Raw genomic sequence first — 16,611 nt, 5'->3', positions numbered from 1 at the left:
GCTGGGCAGATTTACAGCAGCTGAAAATCAAGCCCCTTGACGTGGGAGAGCTTAAACCTGTAACCTTAACATTGCATTGACTCCGGCTTTGATGTGTGAGGTATGTATCCCTTGAGAAGGCCTGGTGAAGTCACCCAGACTGCAGTGACTTCACCAGGCCTGAAATACCCAGACTGAATGTTAGACCTTCCAAATGAACACACAAGTGTTGTGGGTTTATATCTTGGATTACACCAAGGATACACATTTTAGCTGTTCCTTAGACTAGCTCCACTTATTACTCCTGGGGGAATTCTATACCACTGTGTGTGTGGACACACAATTCATGTCCACTGCAGATTTTTTTGCCTCCCTGCAGAAAAATGACTTTTGGACAGGGAAGCAAAGAGAAACTGCAAGAGTGGTCATACACCCCTCCCCAGCAGCACAGACATGTTGTTTGGGTGCCCAAAGCAGCCAGCAGAGAAGTAAATCACTGGGAGGCGAGGTTGTGGATGCACAGGCTGGTGACTGCTACCCTGTGCTGAGTTCAGCTGCTAGTCCCAGCTGGGCTGGGTTTGGAGGAGGAGGATGGGACGACTTCTTCCCCTGCAAAGGTGGCTGGGGCTGGGTCAGACCCACCCTCGGAAACCTCCCCCAGTTGCAGGAAGCTCTGCACCCCCCCTTCCTGCCCCCATTGAGCCTCAGCTGCAGGGGGAGAGGTCACTGGGCGAGGAACTGCTCCCCTGTCCACCCAACCCCCGTGCATCTGGACCTCCTCCACACCCAGATCCCTCCACCAAGCCTCAGCCCCTGAATCTGGAGCTCCCTCGCGCCCCCTCCTGCTGAGCCCCCCTGCACCTGGACTTACCCCTCGGCCAAGTCCTACCTCCTCTGCTTTCAGACCCCCACTGAGCCCCTCCTTCCTGCATCTGGGTCTCCAGTCCTGCACCTAGATGACACCCTGATGAGCATCCTCCCCTGCACCTGGAGCACCCCAATGAGCTGCAGCCAGCTCCACCTGGACCTCCACCCCGCTAAGCCCCACTCCTTCAGCATCTGGACCCTCCCCCCAAGCCCCTCGCACCCAGCCCCCCCAAACCCCAGCCCCCCAGAACCTGCTGAGCCCCAACCACCTTCATATGGACTCCCCTGCAGAGTCCCATTCCTTCTGCACCTGGAACCCCCCCAACAAGCCCCTGTGCATCCAGATCTCCCCCACACCTGGACCCCCCCCACCAAGCTGCCTGCACCCAGATTGCCTCAGAAAGAACCCTCTCACCCCACAACCTGGATCCCCCCACATTAACCGCCCCTCCCCCACACTTGGATTCTGCAAGGCTGAGCCTGCTTGCCCCACACCTGGATTGGAGGCCAGGACTGGGCGTGCGTTCAAGACTGTCCTTCCTGTTTGCTATGTTGGTGCACCTGATGGAGGGGCAGGGCCCTGGGGTGTTTCTGGGGCAGGCCTGGCCCTTGGGCTGTCAGGGTCAGATGCAGCCTTACTGCCGAGTCTGGGTTCTGGGGTGGGGGAGAAGGGAGGGCTGCAGGGTGATCTCATAGACTCATAGACTTTAGTGTCAGAAGGGACCAATATGATCATCTAGTCTGACCTCCTGCACAAAGCAGGCCACAGAATCCTACCCATCACTTCTATAACAAACCCCTAACCTATGTCTGAGTTATTGGAGTCTTCAAATTGTGGTTTGAAGACCTCAAGCTGCAGAGAATCCACCAGCAAGTGACCCATGCCCCACGCTGCAGAGGAAGGCGAAAAACCTCCAGGGCCTCTGCCAATCTGCCCCTGAGGAAAATTTCTTCCTGACCCCAAATATGGCGATCAGCTAAACCCTGAGCATGTGGGCAAGACTCACCAGCCAGCACTCAGGAAAGAATTCTCTGCAGTAACTCAGATCCCATCCCATCTAACATCCCATCACAGAGCACTGGGCATACTTACCTGCTGATAATCAAAGATCAATTGCCAAAATTAAGCTATCCCATCATACCATCCCTTCCATAAACTTATCAAGTTTAGTCTTAAAGCCAGATATGTCATTTGCCCCCACTACTCCCCTTGGAAGGCTGTTCCAGAACTTCACTCCTCTAATGGTTAGAAACCTTCATCTAATTTCAAGTCTAAACTTCCTAGTGTCCAGTTTATACGCGTTTGTTCTTGTGTCTACATTGGTACTAAGCTTAAATAATTCCTCTCCCTCCCTAATATTAATCCCTCTGATATATTTATAAAGAGCAAGCATATCCCCTCTCAACCTTCTTTTGGTTAGGCTAAACAAGCCAAGCTCTTTGAGTCTCCTTTCATAAGACAGGTTTTCCATTCCTCAGATCATCCTAGTAGCCCGTCTCCCACCTCCGTGCAGCCAGTGGCCTATGCTTTCCATTGCCGTGCTGAAGCCTCCACATTTATTTATTGGGAAATAAAATACAGTAGAACCTCAGAGTTATAAACTGGCCAGTCAACTGCATACCTCATTTGGAACCGGAATTACGCAATCAGGCAGCAGAAGAGATCAAAAAAAAGAAAAAAATGCAAATACAGTACAGTGTTAAATGTAAACTACTAAAAATAAAGGGAAAGCAGTATTTTTCCTCTACATAGTAAAGTTTCAAGGCTGTATTAAGTCAATGTTCAGTTGTAAAGTTTTGAAAGAACAACCGTAGCGTTTTTGTTCAGTTACGAACAACCTCCAAACTCTGAGGTTTTACTCTATGCAAAATTCTAAAGTACCGTGCACAGAATTTTAATTTTTTTGGCGCTGAATTCCCTCAGGAGTAAATTCATGAGCGGCTTGTGGCTTGATTGATATATGACGTGTAATTGTTATGGATATTTTACTTCTGACCCCTTTTTGCCGCGAGAGCAGCTGCTTGTTTATTAATTAACACCAAATCCTTCCACAGTGTATGAGAGGCTGACTGAGTAATGCTGCCTATCAACACGCCCCAACCTGCACACACTGGTGTATGGAAAAGCCTGCAACGTCCATGTCCTCGCCCCCAACCTCTTGTTCTCTTTGCCATTTGGGGGGGAAAATGGACATTAAATAAATTCAGAGCTTGTTTTTTAATTACTACACTAAAATATTCCTGCCTGCAAGTGAATTTCGACCCTTATTCAGCAGAGTCTTAAAGCACACCTGGAGCAAACGCCATCCGTTTCAGCAAAGCCCTTAAGTAGGTATTTAATTTCAAGTCCCCCTGGGACTACCCAACTGCTTAACGTTAAGCACATGCCTAAGTGCTGTTCTGAGTGAGGCTCCTAGTGCAGACCAGTGGCAATGGGAAGGTAAGGAGAAGGGCAGATACCAGGGCAGGCTTGCTCAGGTGCCACCTGCATCTTGTGTGCTGGGCTCCCAGTATCCTGTCTGTCTGCATCACAGCTCAGAGGCACAGGGAGCCTCTGACCTCCATCTGGATTTGACTGGCCGGCTTGAGGACTCACTTGGAGGCCTTGGGGAGGAAGGGCAGGGTGGCAGCGTATTCCAGGTCACTTGGGAGGCAGTCTTTGAGGTGAATGTCAGCCTGCTGTCAGTTTCACTGGCTATTCTGCAGGGGGTTACAGAAGCCAGGACAAACGACCAGTTTTTGCAAAGCCACCAGAGATACTGGGACATTGCAGCTTTCAGGGACATACTGTCACCCTAAACCTGGGGGACCCTCAGCCCAAGACCATCCCGAAATAATATTTAGAAGTGGTTTTGAGCATCTGAAAAATCCCCCTCCCCTAAAAACCCAAGGAAGCAGGTTTCATCGACATTGTACTGCCTCTTTTCATGGCAAGGCAGGGAAGCAGAGGGGCCAGAAATACTGCATTCTGTCTTCCTTTCTGCAGAGCCCCTGTGGGGACTGATCTCTGAAGAAGGACTGGAAGGGGTGCCACCAAAGGGAAGGGGGTTCTCCTCCCCCTCTGGTCTCTATTGCTTGCTCACTGGTCTGGCTGGAAAAGAGCCCGGCAGGAGTTTGTGCTGGGCATCATCTGCATGCAGCATAGAATTGTTGGTAATTAGCAGCTGCATGCATCAAATCTGCTATCTCCTGCTGCTTAAATCAGTGAAAGCTGGCGGCTCTTATGGCAGCACAGCTGAGACTCTTGGATGACATTTCTGGGGACATTGTAAATTGGAGGGTTATTTGTAACTCTGTGCTCCCCTCTTATGAATCCTGCAGGCTCATCTGTTTCCATAGCTCTGTCTCCATGGATATCCTCTCTCTCTGCCCCTTTTAGACTGTGTATGCCACTGGTGCCAGTTTTCAGAGTAGCAGCCGTGTTAGTCTGTATCCGCAAAAAGAACAGGAGTACTTGTGGCACCATAGAGACTAACAAGTTTATTTCAGCATGAGCTTTCGTGAGCTACAGCTCACTTCTTCAGATGCATAGAATGGAATAAACAGACAGGAGATATTATACATACAGAGAACATGAAAAGGTGGAAGTATGCATACCAACAGGAAGAATCTAATCATTTGAGATGAGCTATCATCAGCAGGAGAAAAAAAACTTTTGAAGTGATAATTAAGATGACCCATAGAAGGTGTGAGGAGAACTTAACATAGGGAAATAGATTCAATTTGTGTAATGACCCAACCATTCCCAGTCTCTGTTTAGGCCTGAGTAGCTCACGAAAGCTCATGCTGAAATAAATTTGTTAGTCTCTAACGTGCCACAAGTACTCCTGTTCTTTTTACTGGTGCTAGTGGATCTGTGACTCCCACTGGTAAAGCTGATGAAGTTGGTAAGCCCAAGGTGAATCCTGGCTCAGGCAGCAGGGAGGTTAAAGGAGTCATATGAAACTCTGGCCTGGGGATTCAGTCCGTTGCTGCTTTAGGGACAGAATGGCTAGAGAGATGGCAGATTTCAGAGAAGGGTCATTCATAGACATAGGCAATAGGGACTTGATCCAAAGCCATTGGAGTCACTGGGAGCCTTTCCGTTGACTTAACTGGACTTTTTCCTCACCCCACTGGATATTGCAGATCATAGTACATAGGTTTCACCCTTGAAACCTGGGCCAGTCTCCTCTGCTGGAGTCTTCAGAGTGTCCTTGTTGCTTGCAGCATTGGTGGGGGAAGGAGAAAAGGCCAAGCATGGGGCCACTGTGTACTTGAAGAACACAAGTCCAGGCATGTCTGGTGGGCATTGCTGAGTCCCAAGGTGAAGCAATTCCCAGGTGTCTCCTGTGAGTGAGTCATTGAATTGTAATGCCTCTGCTGGACAATGGCTGGTGATGTCTGTTCACCACCTACCTGGGTGTTAGTCACCTCCAGGGTGGATAAAAACCAATGATTTAAAAAAACAAACAAAACAAAAACAGATTTTTTTTTAATTTAAATCAGAATTTTTGATAAAAAGGTTTTTTCCCCAAAAAAAGCATATCTAAAGATACATTATAGCTCAAAGATAATTTTTCATGGAATAGGAATTATAAATTCTAATTTTATAGTAAGAGACAATATATTCATGTAATGTTTAAGAAGTGTTTTGTAACTGAGTTCCAATAGTTCCTGGATTAGGGACCTGATCTTATGCGGTTCCAGGGGCTTCTGTATAGATCATTTAGGTTAATCTTTCTATCTACCCAATGGGATTCAGTGCTTAGTCTAAAACAGTGGTTCTTAACCTTTACCACAGCCTGCACCCCTTTGGTTCTCAAAAATAGGTTCTCGCACCCCTTATCAAAAATTGTTGAAGTAGATCAGTTCTTTAAACCTAGATATATCATAACTATAGAATGAAAGAGCTAAAATTATATATTTATTTTAATTTCACAGTAAAATTTAACACAGTAATCATAAAAAAAGTAATGTTAATAAATACATAGGTTTGATTGAACAAAGTAGTTGTACTTATGTGCCTGTGCTTAATTTGTGTTTTTGATGATTTACACCTTCTAAAAAAATCTGGGATGTCTTGCACTCCTAGAATGGACAACTTGCACCCCAGGTTAAGAACCACTGATCTAGAAGATATCATCAGAGATGCTTAGTTTTGCAGTTCTCAAATCGTGGATTTGTGTATCCAGAGATAACATGCTTGTTAACAGCAAAAATGTTTTAAATAAATAAATAATATGTAGAGTTGAGAAATAACAGACCTCAACCCAATTATCACTCTGCAAATTTGTGTACACAGAGACAATCCCTTACCTCTCTCTCAAAGTGCAAAGTTTCAAAAAGTTCAATGAATAGAAGATTGTTTGGGCGTAATAGATCTGGACAAGGAGAAGTCTAGAGATAAATGTGAGAAGGGATGGACAGGCAGTAGAAACAAAGTGAAACTGTTTGAGCAGCATATTCCAGAAGTCTTGAGGTCTTTCTGAGTATAGCCTTCATTGATTTGATATCTGCCATACCATTCTCTCACTAGAAGGGAAAACCTATAATGGCGGGAGGCCGTAAAAGAGACCCAGTTTGGGAATATTTTAATGAAGTTCCTCTACCTGTGGGTAAGATAGGCATGCGTGCAAAATGCAAACAGTGCAACAAAGAAATGCAAGGCCTGGCTGCCCGAATGAAACAACATCACAAGAAGCATTCTTTCTCAGGAGGAAGGTGCGTTGAAGATGATGAAAGCAACATGTCTGAACATGCAGGATCTTCAGGTTGGTCAGCTTTTTTATTTCATACTTCTTTCTTAAGGACTGCCTATCTTCCTTCTGGACTATTCTTGAATTCTCATGTTTGAGAAAAAAATATAGTTGTTACTCTATGATACTATCATTTTAGATGCAGTTGTGATAAAAAATAAAGAGCTGAAATAGGCAGATCTTCCTTTTACAATTTCACCTTTAAAGTAGTACTGAGTGTCAGTGAATGCAATGAGTAATACTAAATAAACAGTATGGTAATAATAATTAAATAACTGTATTGACTTATTTTGTTTAGGAGAATCCATCCTCAACATACAAGATTCTGTAGATTATCCACCCTCAAGATCACCACCATTTTCTATAGTTTCAGAGTTATCTACCAATGACAGTGTTTCAGTCACTTCATGTATGGCACAAAGCCACAGTATATCACCTGTAGAAAAAAGAAAAAAAATCTCTGTCATCCAGAAACAACCACAGATAAGTTTGTGATAAGAACCAGCGGATTACAAAAAGAGATAATTGATGAAAACCTTGCCCGGTTTGTTTATGCAACAAACTCTCCTTTCCGTATGATTGAGAACCTATGCTTCATTAACATGGTTCAGTCATTAAGACCAGGATACAGTCCATGCAACAAAGCAGATGTCATAGGCAAATTGCTGGATAAAGTGTATGAAAGAGAAATTGAGCAGTGTGCAAAAGGTCTAGAGGGTGAAATTGTTAACCCGAGCGTTGATGGATAGAGCAGTGTCCGCAATGATCCTGTTGTATGTGCTTGTGTGACAACAGAAGAAGGGAGTGTCTTCCTTACAGAAACAATTGATACATCAGGAAATGCACAGACAGCAGAATACTTACAAGAAGTAGCAGTAAAAGCTATCACAGACTGGAAAAAAAATTTAAAATTAAAATGTCTAATACGCAGCTTGGTCACAAATGTATCCAAGATGAGAAGAAGTTTAGAAGAGAATGAGGAGAGGGTCAAGCTAATAACATACGGTTGCAGTGCTCATTTGATGCACTTCCTAGCCAAAGACTTCAGTATTCCAGAAATAAAGGCTAATGTTGTTGAAATTGCAAAATACTTCCGTAACAACCAGCTGCTCTGGAAAAAGTGGGAGGAACCAAGCTAACTCTCCCACAAGACGTGCAATGGAACTCAGTAGTGGACTGTTTTGAGCACTAAATCAAGAACTGGCCTAATCTGATGACAGTTTTTCAACAAAATCGTGAAAAAATAGATGGCACTGTCACAGCTAAAGTTCTCAACATTTTTCTTAAGAGAAATGTTGAAAACGTGGAGTACCCTGAAGCCTTGAACAAAATGCAGGGAAATAGCTGTTTTATTGCTGACGCTGTTGACATTTGGAAGGAATTGAATGAGATATCTTAAAAAGAGAAATATGCAATGATAGAGTTAAATTACAAGCCTTAAAAAATGAATGGGACAAGCACTATCTCCAGCTCGTTTTCTTGCAAATATTCTCAATGCTCGGTATCAGGGTCAAACATTAACTGCTGACAAAGAGGAGTTGGCTATGACATGGACATCCAGCAATCATCTCTCCATAATGCCAACTATAATAAACTTCAGAGCTAAGGGTGAACCATTCAAGAAATAGATGTTTGCTGATGATATTTTAAAGAAAGTCACACCAGCGAACTGATGGAAATCACTTAAGCACTTGGATTCAGAGACTGTTGAAGTGATAATCTCACTTTTAACAGTAGTAGCTTCTTTTGCTGGTGTAGAAGGAATATTTTCTTCCTTTGGACTAATTCATCTCAAATTGAGAAATCGTTTGGGACTTGAAAAAGCAGGAAAGCTTGTTTTTCTTTTCCAGATTATGAACAAACAGGAAAATGAAGGTGAAGACGACTGAGTTAGCTACAGAAGCTAATATTTTAAGTTTCTCATGTTGAGCTGGCTGACATAATTGATTTAATTTTTGTGGGTTTTTTAAAATTTCATTTAACTATTTTAGTTAAAAACAATTTAAATAATAACAAACCTGATTTTAAAAAAAACTTGAATGTTTAACTAAATTCAAAAATTCATATGCTTGTTTTGTTAAAATATTATGTTTGCTGTTGAAGAAAAAAAATCCAGAACAAATAACGTTGTTTTAGTTAAATAAAACAATTTAAATGTCTGTCTGGTGATGATCCTCTCCCAATACAGCATGGCAGGAAAATCCTCCAAATATTGATTAACCTGTTGAATTGGAGATATTTATGAAGTCATTGGGAGGTGGATTGGAATATCAAGCGGAGTTCCCTACAGGTCTGTCCTGTGGCTGGTTTTGTTCAACATCTTGAACAATGATCTGGATGATGGGATGGATTGCACCCTCAGCAAGTTTGCAGATGGCACTAAGAGGTAGGTATGCTGGAGGGTAGGGATAGGGTCCAGTGTGAACTAAACAAATTGGAGGATTGGTCTAAAGAAATCTGATGAGGTTGAACAAGGACAAGTGCAGAGTCCTGCACTTAGGATAGAAGAATCTTAGGCACTGCTACAGGCTGGGGACTGACAGGCTAAGTGGCACTTGTGCAGAAAAGGACCAGGGGATTACAGTGGACAAGAAACTGGATATGAGTCAACAGTATGCCCTTGTTGCCAAGAAGGCTAACAGCATGTTGGGCTGCATTAGTAGGAACATTGCCAGCAGATCGAGGGAATTGATTATTTCCCTCTTTTGGGCACTGATGAGGCCACATCTGGAGTCCAGTTTTGGGCCCCTCACTACAGAAAGGATGTGGACAAATTGGCGACAGTCCAGCAGAGGGCAATGAAAATGATTAGGGAGCTGGGGCACATGACTTATGAGGAGCGGCTGAGGGAACTGGGCTTATTTAATCTGCAGAAGAGATGAGTGAGGGGGGATTTGATAGCAGCCTTCAACTATCTGAAGGGGTGGGATCCAAAGAGAATGGAGCTAGGCTTTTCCCAGTGGTGGCAGGTGATAGAACAAGAAGCAATGGTTTCAAATTGCAGTGGGTTAGGTCTAAGTTGGATATTAGGAAAAACTATTTCATTAGGAGGGCTGTGAAGCACTGGAATGGGTTACCTTGGAAAGTGGTGGAATCTCCATCTTTAGAGGTTTTTAGGGTCCAGCTTGACAAAGCCCTGGCTGGGATGATTTAGTTGGTGTTGGTCCTGCTTTGAGCAGGAGGTTGGACCAGATGGCCTCCTGAGGTCTCTTCCAACCCTAATCTTCTATGATTCTAACACCTGGATAAGTAATAGTAGGCATTGCCAGCCTGTAGACATCAGGCTTGATTTACAAAGGAGCCTAAGCTAGTTAGGTGTGCAGATCCATGAGAATTGGCCACTTAACTCTCTGTGAAAATCTTCTTTGAAAATCCCAGACTAAAGTCTGATCCTGGAAGCACTCAACACGCAGAACCCCTGCTTGGTGTCAGATACACATCCCAGAACAGGGCTTGAAATGACACTTGCCTTGGTTAATGTGTGAAGTCAGTGGGAGTCCTGGGCATTGAGTGCTTCTCCAGATCAGACCAACTGTGTGCTGTGTGATTTCACTCCTACAGACCAGGCCTGAGGCGAGGCACAAGATCCAGGGTGTGCTGCTAGCTGCCTGGATTCCGTGTGCAGGGGACATGGCCATCCAAACTGAAGAGCTTGTATGCTAAATGCAGGGCACTTTGGAATGATCTCCATGATTACTGGAGCCCAAGGGCGATGGCGAGTGAGTGAAGGACAGATACACTGTTGGCTTTAGCCAGTGGGTTTTCAGTGTGGTGTCACCATTGAGCTGGTTTGCCATGGGCCAGGTTGTTGCTGGAGCTCAAAAAGTGGGTGCCCTGCCTGGTTCAGCCTCTCTTGGTAGCCTCTAGGGGAGAGTGGACTAAACTGCCAGCAGGGCATCCCCTCTGGATCAGACACCAACAGCACCACTGCCCAGGGCTCTGGCTGAAGCCGAAGCTGGGCTGACTGAGGGAGGAGCAATTTTAAGACCCCCCGGCATAACCACTAAGTCATTCTGTGACTTGGGTATCCACCTGGATTCCTCTTTTGCTTCTGGGTACCCTAACAGCCCCAGCAGCAAAATCCAGCCTACCCTAGCTGCAGCTGGCAGGGAGACTTCTGCTTCCTCCTCCTGGCAGATGCAGAACTGGCCTTGGTGATCCATGCAGTCACCCCCTCTGAGCCTGGTCTGAGCCTGGTGACTGGGGTCCTCTATACCTAGGTGTGCAGCCGCCGACCTCAGAATAACTGCAGCTGGTTGAGAACACAGCCGAGTGTGTGCTCAGTGACGCAGGCTTTGCTTCTGGGCTCCACCACACCCTCTCTTGAGAGCCCTCCATGGCCCTGGGCCAAGTGGCTCAAGGGACTACCCCACTCTGTGTAATGATGACTCTCCATGACAGCCTTGCTCTGCCCAGCCAATAGGCCTGCCAGCCTTCAGAGGGAAACCCCATGTGCACACACAGCAGGCCTTGCTCGGGGGCAGGCCAGGAATCTCCATGTGGCTACGAAGCTCACTTCCCAAAGATATCAGGGCGGCCACAGACCACACTGACTTTGGAGCTATCTGTAACACGCACTTCTTCAACCAGCATTCCCATCTTTCTACCCCTTCGGAGGGTGGCAGATTTTTGCTTAAAATATATTTTTTTTTATATAAATACCCTTGCTGATTGCAGGCAAAACAGAGGAATTACCCCCATATTTTTTGGTGTTTGTTCTATAGGCAGGCCAGGTTTTAATGGCTTCTATCTTTATTAGTTAGGTAATTTGCATGAACACAAATGCTTTCTGGCTTGCTTTTGGATTCAAAGCCATTAGCAGCTCAGAGACTCTGTCTTAAAAGGGACACAATCAACTTTCACCAGAGTTCTGATTACTTTTAAACTTTTGCTTTTAAACCACACAGTGATTTTAAAAACTAAAACACAACCTTTTGCGGCTCCCTTTGGAGCCCTTATAGGGTTTTAATTAAGTGTAATGGTAAGTTTGCATTTTTTTTTATAATATACACCTCATATATACTGGGGAAAATGCACATTCCTTTTTCATTGCTTTGTTTTTACATAGCTGTATATAGATCACATCCCCTTTATACATTTTGGGCAGTTAAATTCCAATAGAACCCCCTTATGTTCTTTTAGCAAATCTGAGTAATAAATTGTCCATAGTCAAATGATATCCATTAGAGAGCTTTTTTGCCTGGATTACTTACAGACATTCCTTTGGAAAAGGGCCCATTTTCCTTCAGAATAGCTGCAAAGAAACCAAGAATTCTCTTTTTCTCTAACACTTTTATAACATTTAACTGCTTAATTCCCTCCAACCTCTGCAGAGTTAACTTTTCACTCTCTTTCCTTAAATCACTTGCTTATCTTCCAAAATGACACCTTAATCAATTTAGATTTTACCATTCCAAGTACTATTTCAGGGATTTAAATTCCCCATATCTGCACTTACTCCTTTCCTTACTCCTGCCACTATGCCCTCAAGGCTTCCAACCTGTTTTCCAGTTTCTTTATTTGTTGCCTGCCTGCTTATCTGGGCCCAAACCTGTTTTTCTCACTGAACTGTCCCTTTCCATGGGCACAGGCTTGTTCCACTACCAATTTAGCAAGGAAGGTGGGCTCCTTAACTAGCCCCCATCCCTCCGGGTCCCTTTCCTCTTCATAATCACCTCATGGGGTGCTGTCCTCAAAGTTGGGAGTGCTGTACATATGACCTTCTCCTTCACCCTCTGGTGCAACAAGGTTCCCCACAAAATTGAGGATCCTCACAAGGGTCACCCAAATCATTCCCTGTGAGGCTCGCCACCTGGACCAAACGCACGGCCGATTGACATTTTAACTGTTCAATTTCCTTTTCATGGCAAGCACACTGCCTTTGCGGTGTATGCTGAGCACAAACTGGTACTTGCTTAGCCAGTGCTTCCATGCGGGTGCTGGAAGTCCTGTCTCAAGGCTTGCAATTTGTCCTGGGCATAGGCTTGGGTTGCAGCCTGGTTAGTAATCTGTGCTTTCAGTTGCTCAGTTTCCACCAGCTGTCGGGTACACACCTTTTCCCCAACTCCTCTTTCTGTCCCGACAACATTTGATACCACATGGTTGCTGCAGTTCATATTACTCCCAGAGAGGCCCCTAGGTTTTTACCCTTTTGCTTTTTTTACACAGAACCCCAGGGATTGTATCCCACCTTTGTGAGAGCCTTCTCCAGCCGTGAGAGGTCTTCACTCCCCTTTGAAAGAGGCAGCAGGGTTCCGTCCCTCTTTGCTGCCTCTGCCATGGCTCAGGCATCAGGTCCACCTGCCTCCCGTGACACCAGCGGGCCGGGTGGCCGGACTACCATGTCTGCGCTCCATAATGCCCGTGCGTCTAGCCTTGAACCCATCGTTGATGCCATTGCCCATGACTGCGCGACTCCTGAGGCCGCAGCTGTACCCTTCTGTTTCCTGAACATGTTATCACAATCTGGGGCTTATCAGGGCTTACAATGTTCATGCCCCCTGGGCTGGAGGGAGAGACGCTAAGCCTCCCTCTATATTACTCGGTCCAGTACCACCAAGAGTCCATACACCAAAAACCCTTCCCAGGCAGAGTGAGACACCCTATATTCTCCTCCAACTCACCATGCTACGGCTTAGGGTGTATGCACCGAGGATTATATGCATGGAGCGAAACTCCTTCAGTCCTCCTCCCATTACCCGGGACTTCTACAACTCGGAGGTATACCCACCTGCACCGTACCCCCGCGAACTGGGGTGGAGAGAGGAATGCCAAACCTCTCTCCGGTTCTCAGACCTACTAAGGCTGAGAGTGGGCAAACCTTTAATCATAAAATCCTCAACATGTAATACTAACAGTGCCGGACAGAGCAAACATGAAATACCAAGGGCAAAGCAGTTGGTGCACTCCGCAGGGCCCCCCCTCCACAAATCTCCACCAAAACTGTGACAGATTTACGTTACCAATCTGCTTGAGGTGTAAGGTGATCAGGCTGAGGCCTCAGGATCTTTAGGGGAGGAGATGACGGAGCACACCAAGTGCTGATGATGGAGCACACCTTCCTCCCCCTTTGGCCTTTTGCAACCTGTAAAGGAATCTTCCATTTTACACTCACACATCTTTGACCCTCCCCCGAAATGCCTTGCAATGCTTGCAACCATGTTAGCAACATACAATGCTAATTTGCCTGCCCATGGGACCCCCTGAGGGAGGGAGTCCTTGGGCCCGTGACGCCCCTATGGTTGCTGGGGCTGGGACGCCCTGCTAGGCCTGCTGGCTGCATCGAAGTGATGTGCCAGAGTGATCATAGCACCGGTGACACACACAATGGGTAAGACAGGTTACTGGGTTGTAGGAAGCCAGAACCAGGCAGAATGGCTGAGAAGGCAATGAGTCGTGGCCGCTGCATGATGTGTAGGGAAGGGTGGCTGGCTTACATCGAGGATAGTATGTGATTTACTGTCCCTGGCAGATGGTTGACTCAGCAGAGCTGTCTCTATGGCTGTCCCTGGTAACAGATGCATTCCTCAACCCTGCCTTTTGTATCTGTTAATGATGTTTAACAGCTTGGGGGTCACAGTGGCTGATGGCAAAGGGTTAAAGGTGGGCTCCTATCCTCTCATTCTAGGCTCTGAGGAGCCCAGATCACACGCGTGTCCTTCAGACTTCTCTGTGCTGCTGAGACCATAGTGCTCTGCCCACCCACCCAGAAGTGACGGGATTGTTTTCTTGCTCCATTGGCTGGCAGGGGCATGGGGCAGGGAGGAGGGAATGCTCTGCAGCAGCATGCCCAGCACCAGTGGTGCAGCTGATGTTTGCATTGCTCTGCAGCCCCAGCTCCGGCCGTCTCACAAGCAGTGGTTATGGACTCTGGAGGCAGTTCTAGTCAGCCAGGTGGCTGCTGTGATCCACAGGCCTTTGTGCAGTATGAGATGAATGAGGGGTTCTGGGCATATTTGGAGGGCCCCAGGCTACATGGGCTCTTCATGGCATTTCTCAGCTGCGTGTTGGAGATTCACAGCAGGAGGCAGTGTTTGGATTTCCATGCATCTGCAGCCCGGTATATGCCAGCACTTTCCCCGTCCAACTGGCAGGGGTGTGGACAACTTGCACAGGAATTGCATCAGACTGCTTACGGAGGTCTGACTCTAGCCAGTCCCCACCCGCTCCCGTCAACCACAGCTTCAGGGAACTATCCCATACCTTCTGGAGCTGCAGATACCACCATTACCTAAGTGAAGCCATTACCGATTAGTAAACCTTGTCCTGAGCAGGACTCCTGGTTGAAATGATGCCCCATTATTTGATTATATACGATTACCCCATTATTTCTGTACTATCAAAATAAATCCCTGCTCCCCCCCCTCCCAGTCCTATTGCACTTGAAAGAAACTAGCCAGCCAAGAACACCCAGGCTTTTTCTCCTTGCGACTCAGCAGCCTACCCAACTCCCTGCTGAGTGCTTACCTCGGCAAAGAGGTAAGCCTGTAACATAGTCTAGTCAGATGAAGATTGGACTATTTGCCTGTCTTTCCCCTGCATCTCACTCCTTGCTAGTAGGGACCATCTGTAGGGGGAAAGATGGTCCAGTTTCCATGCCTGTTCAGTGTCTGGCCTCTCTGCTAAGAGTGCCAAAAAAGGATTTGGTGGCAGTTTTGTCATGTGGACACTGAGAACTGGACTGAGACCATCAACTTGTGGGGGAAGGATAGCTCAGTGGTTTGAGCATTGGCCTGCTAAACCCAGGATTGTGAGTTCAATCCTTGAGAGGGCAATTTGGGGTGTTGGAGAAAAACTCAGTTCTCACTTTTTGTTTGGGTGCAGCAGAGTCAGATACTTTATTCTGTTTAGCAGCTACAACAGGGAGAGAGTGCACTAGGACATAGGGTCTCCCCTTCCTAGATAGGTCTCTCAACAGGTAAACAATTACAGCAAGCATTTATACTTTTGTTGTTGACAATAATAAGCAACAGCTGCATTTTGTTTATACATAGGTCATCCTAATATCTTGTTTTTCTCACTTAAGAGACACCAGTCTACATATTGTATTATTTACACAAGGTCAAAAAACAACTTCTCACACAGTTCTTTTCCACTCGCCTCACACAATCCTTGCTTTTACAAATCTCGCGTTACTAGGATTACAGCTAGCCTAAATCTGGCTAACAGAAACTGTCATGCATTAAGATCCCCTACAAATCCATGTCAGTTCTTTCTGTACTTCCACAGGGGCAAAAATCTGTCTGGGGATTTGTCCTGTTTTGAGCAGGGGGTTGGACTAGATGACCTCCTGAGGACTCTTCCAACCCTGATATTCTATGATTTTACCTCCTTTAACCACACCCAGCCATCAGATGGCAGCAGCAGCCTTCCAGTGCTGGTTTAAGCCAGTGATCTAGAGGCAAGCAAGTTCCATCTCCATGACCTGCTGTGCTGTTCATTTCCAGTTCTTTATGGCAGGTGTCTCCAGAAAGATTTGATTGCTAATGAGGGTGGCCAAATGCTGACAGCTCATCTACAGTGTGTTTGTATCTATCTGTTTCTTTCTAGCCATCGTTAACCCAAAGCAGCCCAAAGAGACGCCCAAAAGCTTCAGCTTTGACTTTTCCTATTGGTCTCACACTACGGTAAGTGGAAACCTGCTGTTCCAGGTGGATTTTCCTGCCCTGAGGCCCTTTTGCAATGGAGAGCTTGTTAAGAAGCTGGGGTTAGATGGGATGGAGTGATCCAAAGGTTTTGATATAAGGACTAGACAGGCTGCCAGCTGTGAAAGAGGGGGCAGTCTTCTTGACCATTGTACTTTAGGATTCACCTCCTTAGAGATGGCTTAGCTGATCTGGTCCCAAATCAACCACTGGGTGGTGCACCAGAGCTGGTCACCCTTCCCCCTTCCAGCCACTATGAAAGAACCCAAGCTGTGGGTTTGCAAACAGGTCCGAGGGCGGGGACACAAGCCCTTTCATTATGGCTAGATGGGAGCAGGTTCCCAGAACTATAGGTAGCAGCAGCATCCTGATATTGTTTTCTG

At 46.1% G+C, this 16,611-nt stretch overlaps 1 protein-coding gene across 1 annotated transcript in view; it reads left to right on the top strand.

The window, feature by feature from the left end:
- The window catches only part of KIF1A (kinesin family member 1A), a 185,183-nt gene that overhangs the window by 46,605 nt on the left and 121,967 nt on the right, over positions 1-16,611 (top strand). Inside the window, exon 3 of the mRNA XM_050965747.1 lies at positions 16,134-16,210. Within this exon, the coding sequence (XP_050821704.1) occupies positions 16,134-16,210 (77 nt within the window). The remainder of the gene's footprint in view (positions 1-16,133; positions 16,211-16,611) is intronic.

This window comes from Gopherus flavomarginatus, chromosome 8 (genome assembly GCF_025201925.1).
Source record: "Gopherus flavomarginatus isolate rGopFla2 chromosome 8, rGopFla2.mat.asm, whole genome shotgun sequence".
NCBI classification, from domain to species: Eukaryota; Metazoa; Chordata; order Testudines; family Testudinidae; genus Gopherus; species Gopherus flavomarginatus.
The sequence above is the reverse complement of the archived record's forward strand: the minus strand, read 5'-3'. Positions and strand labels throughout refer to the sequence as shown.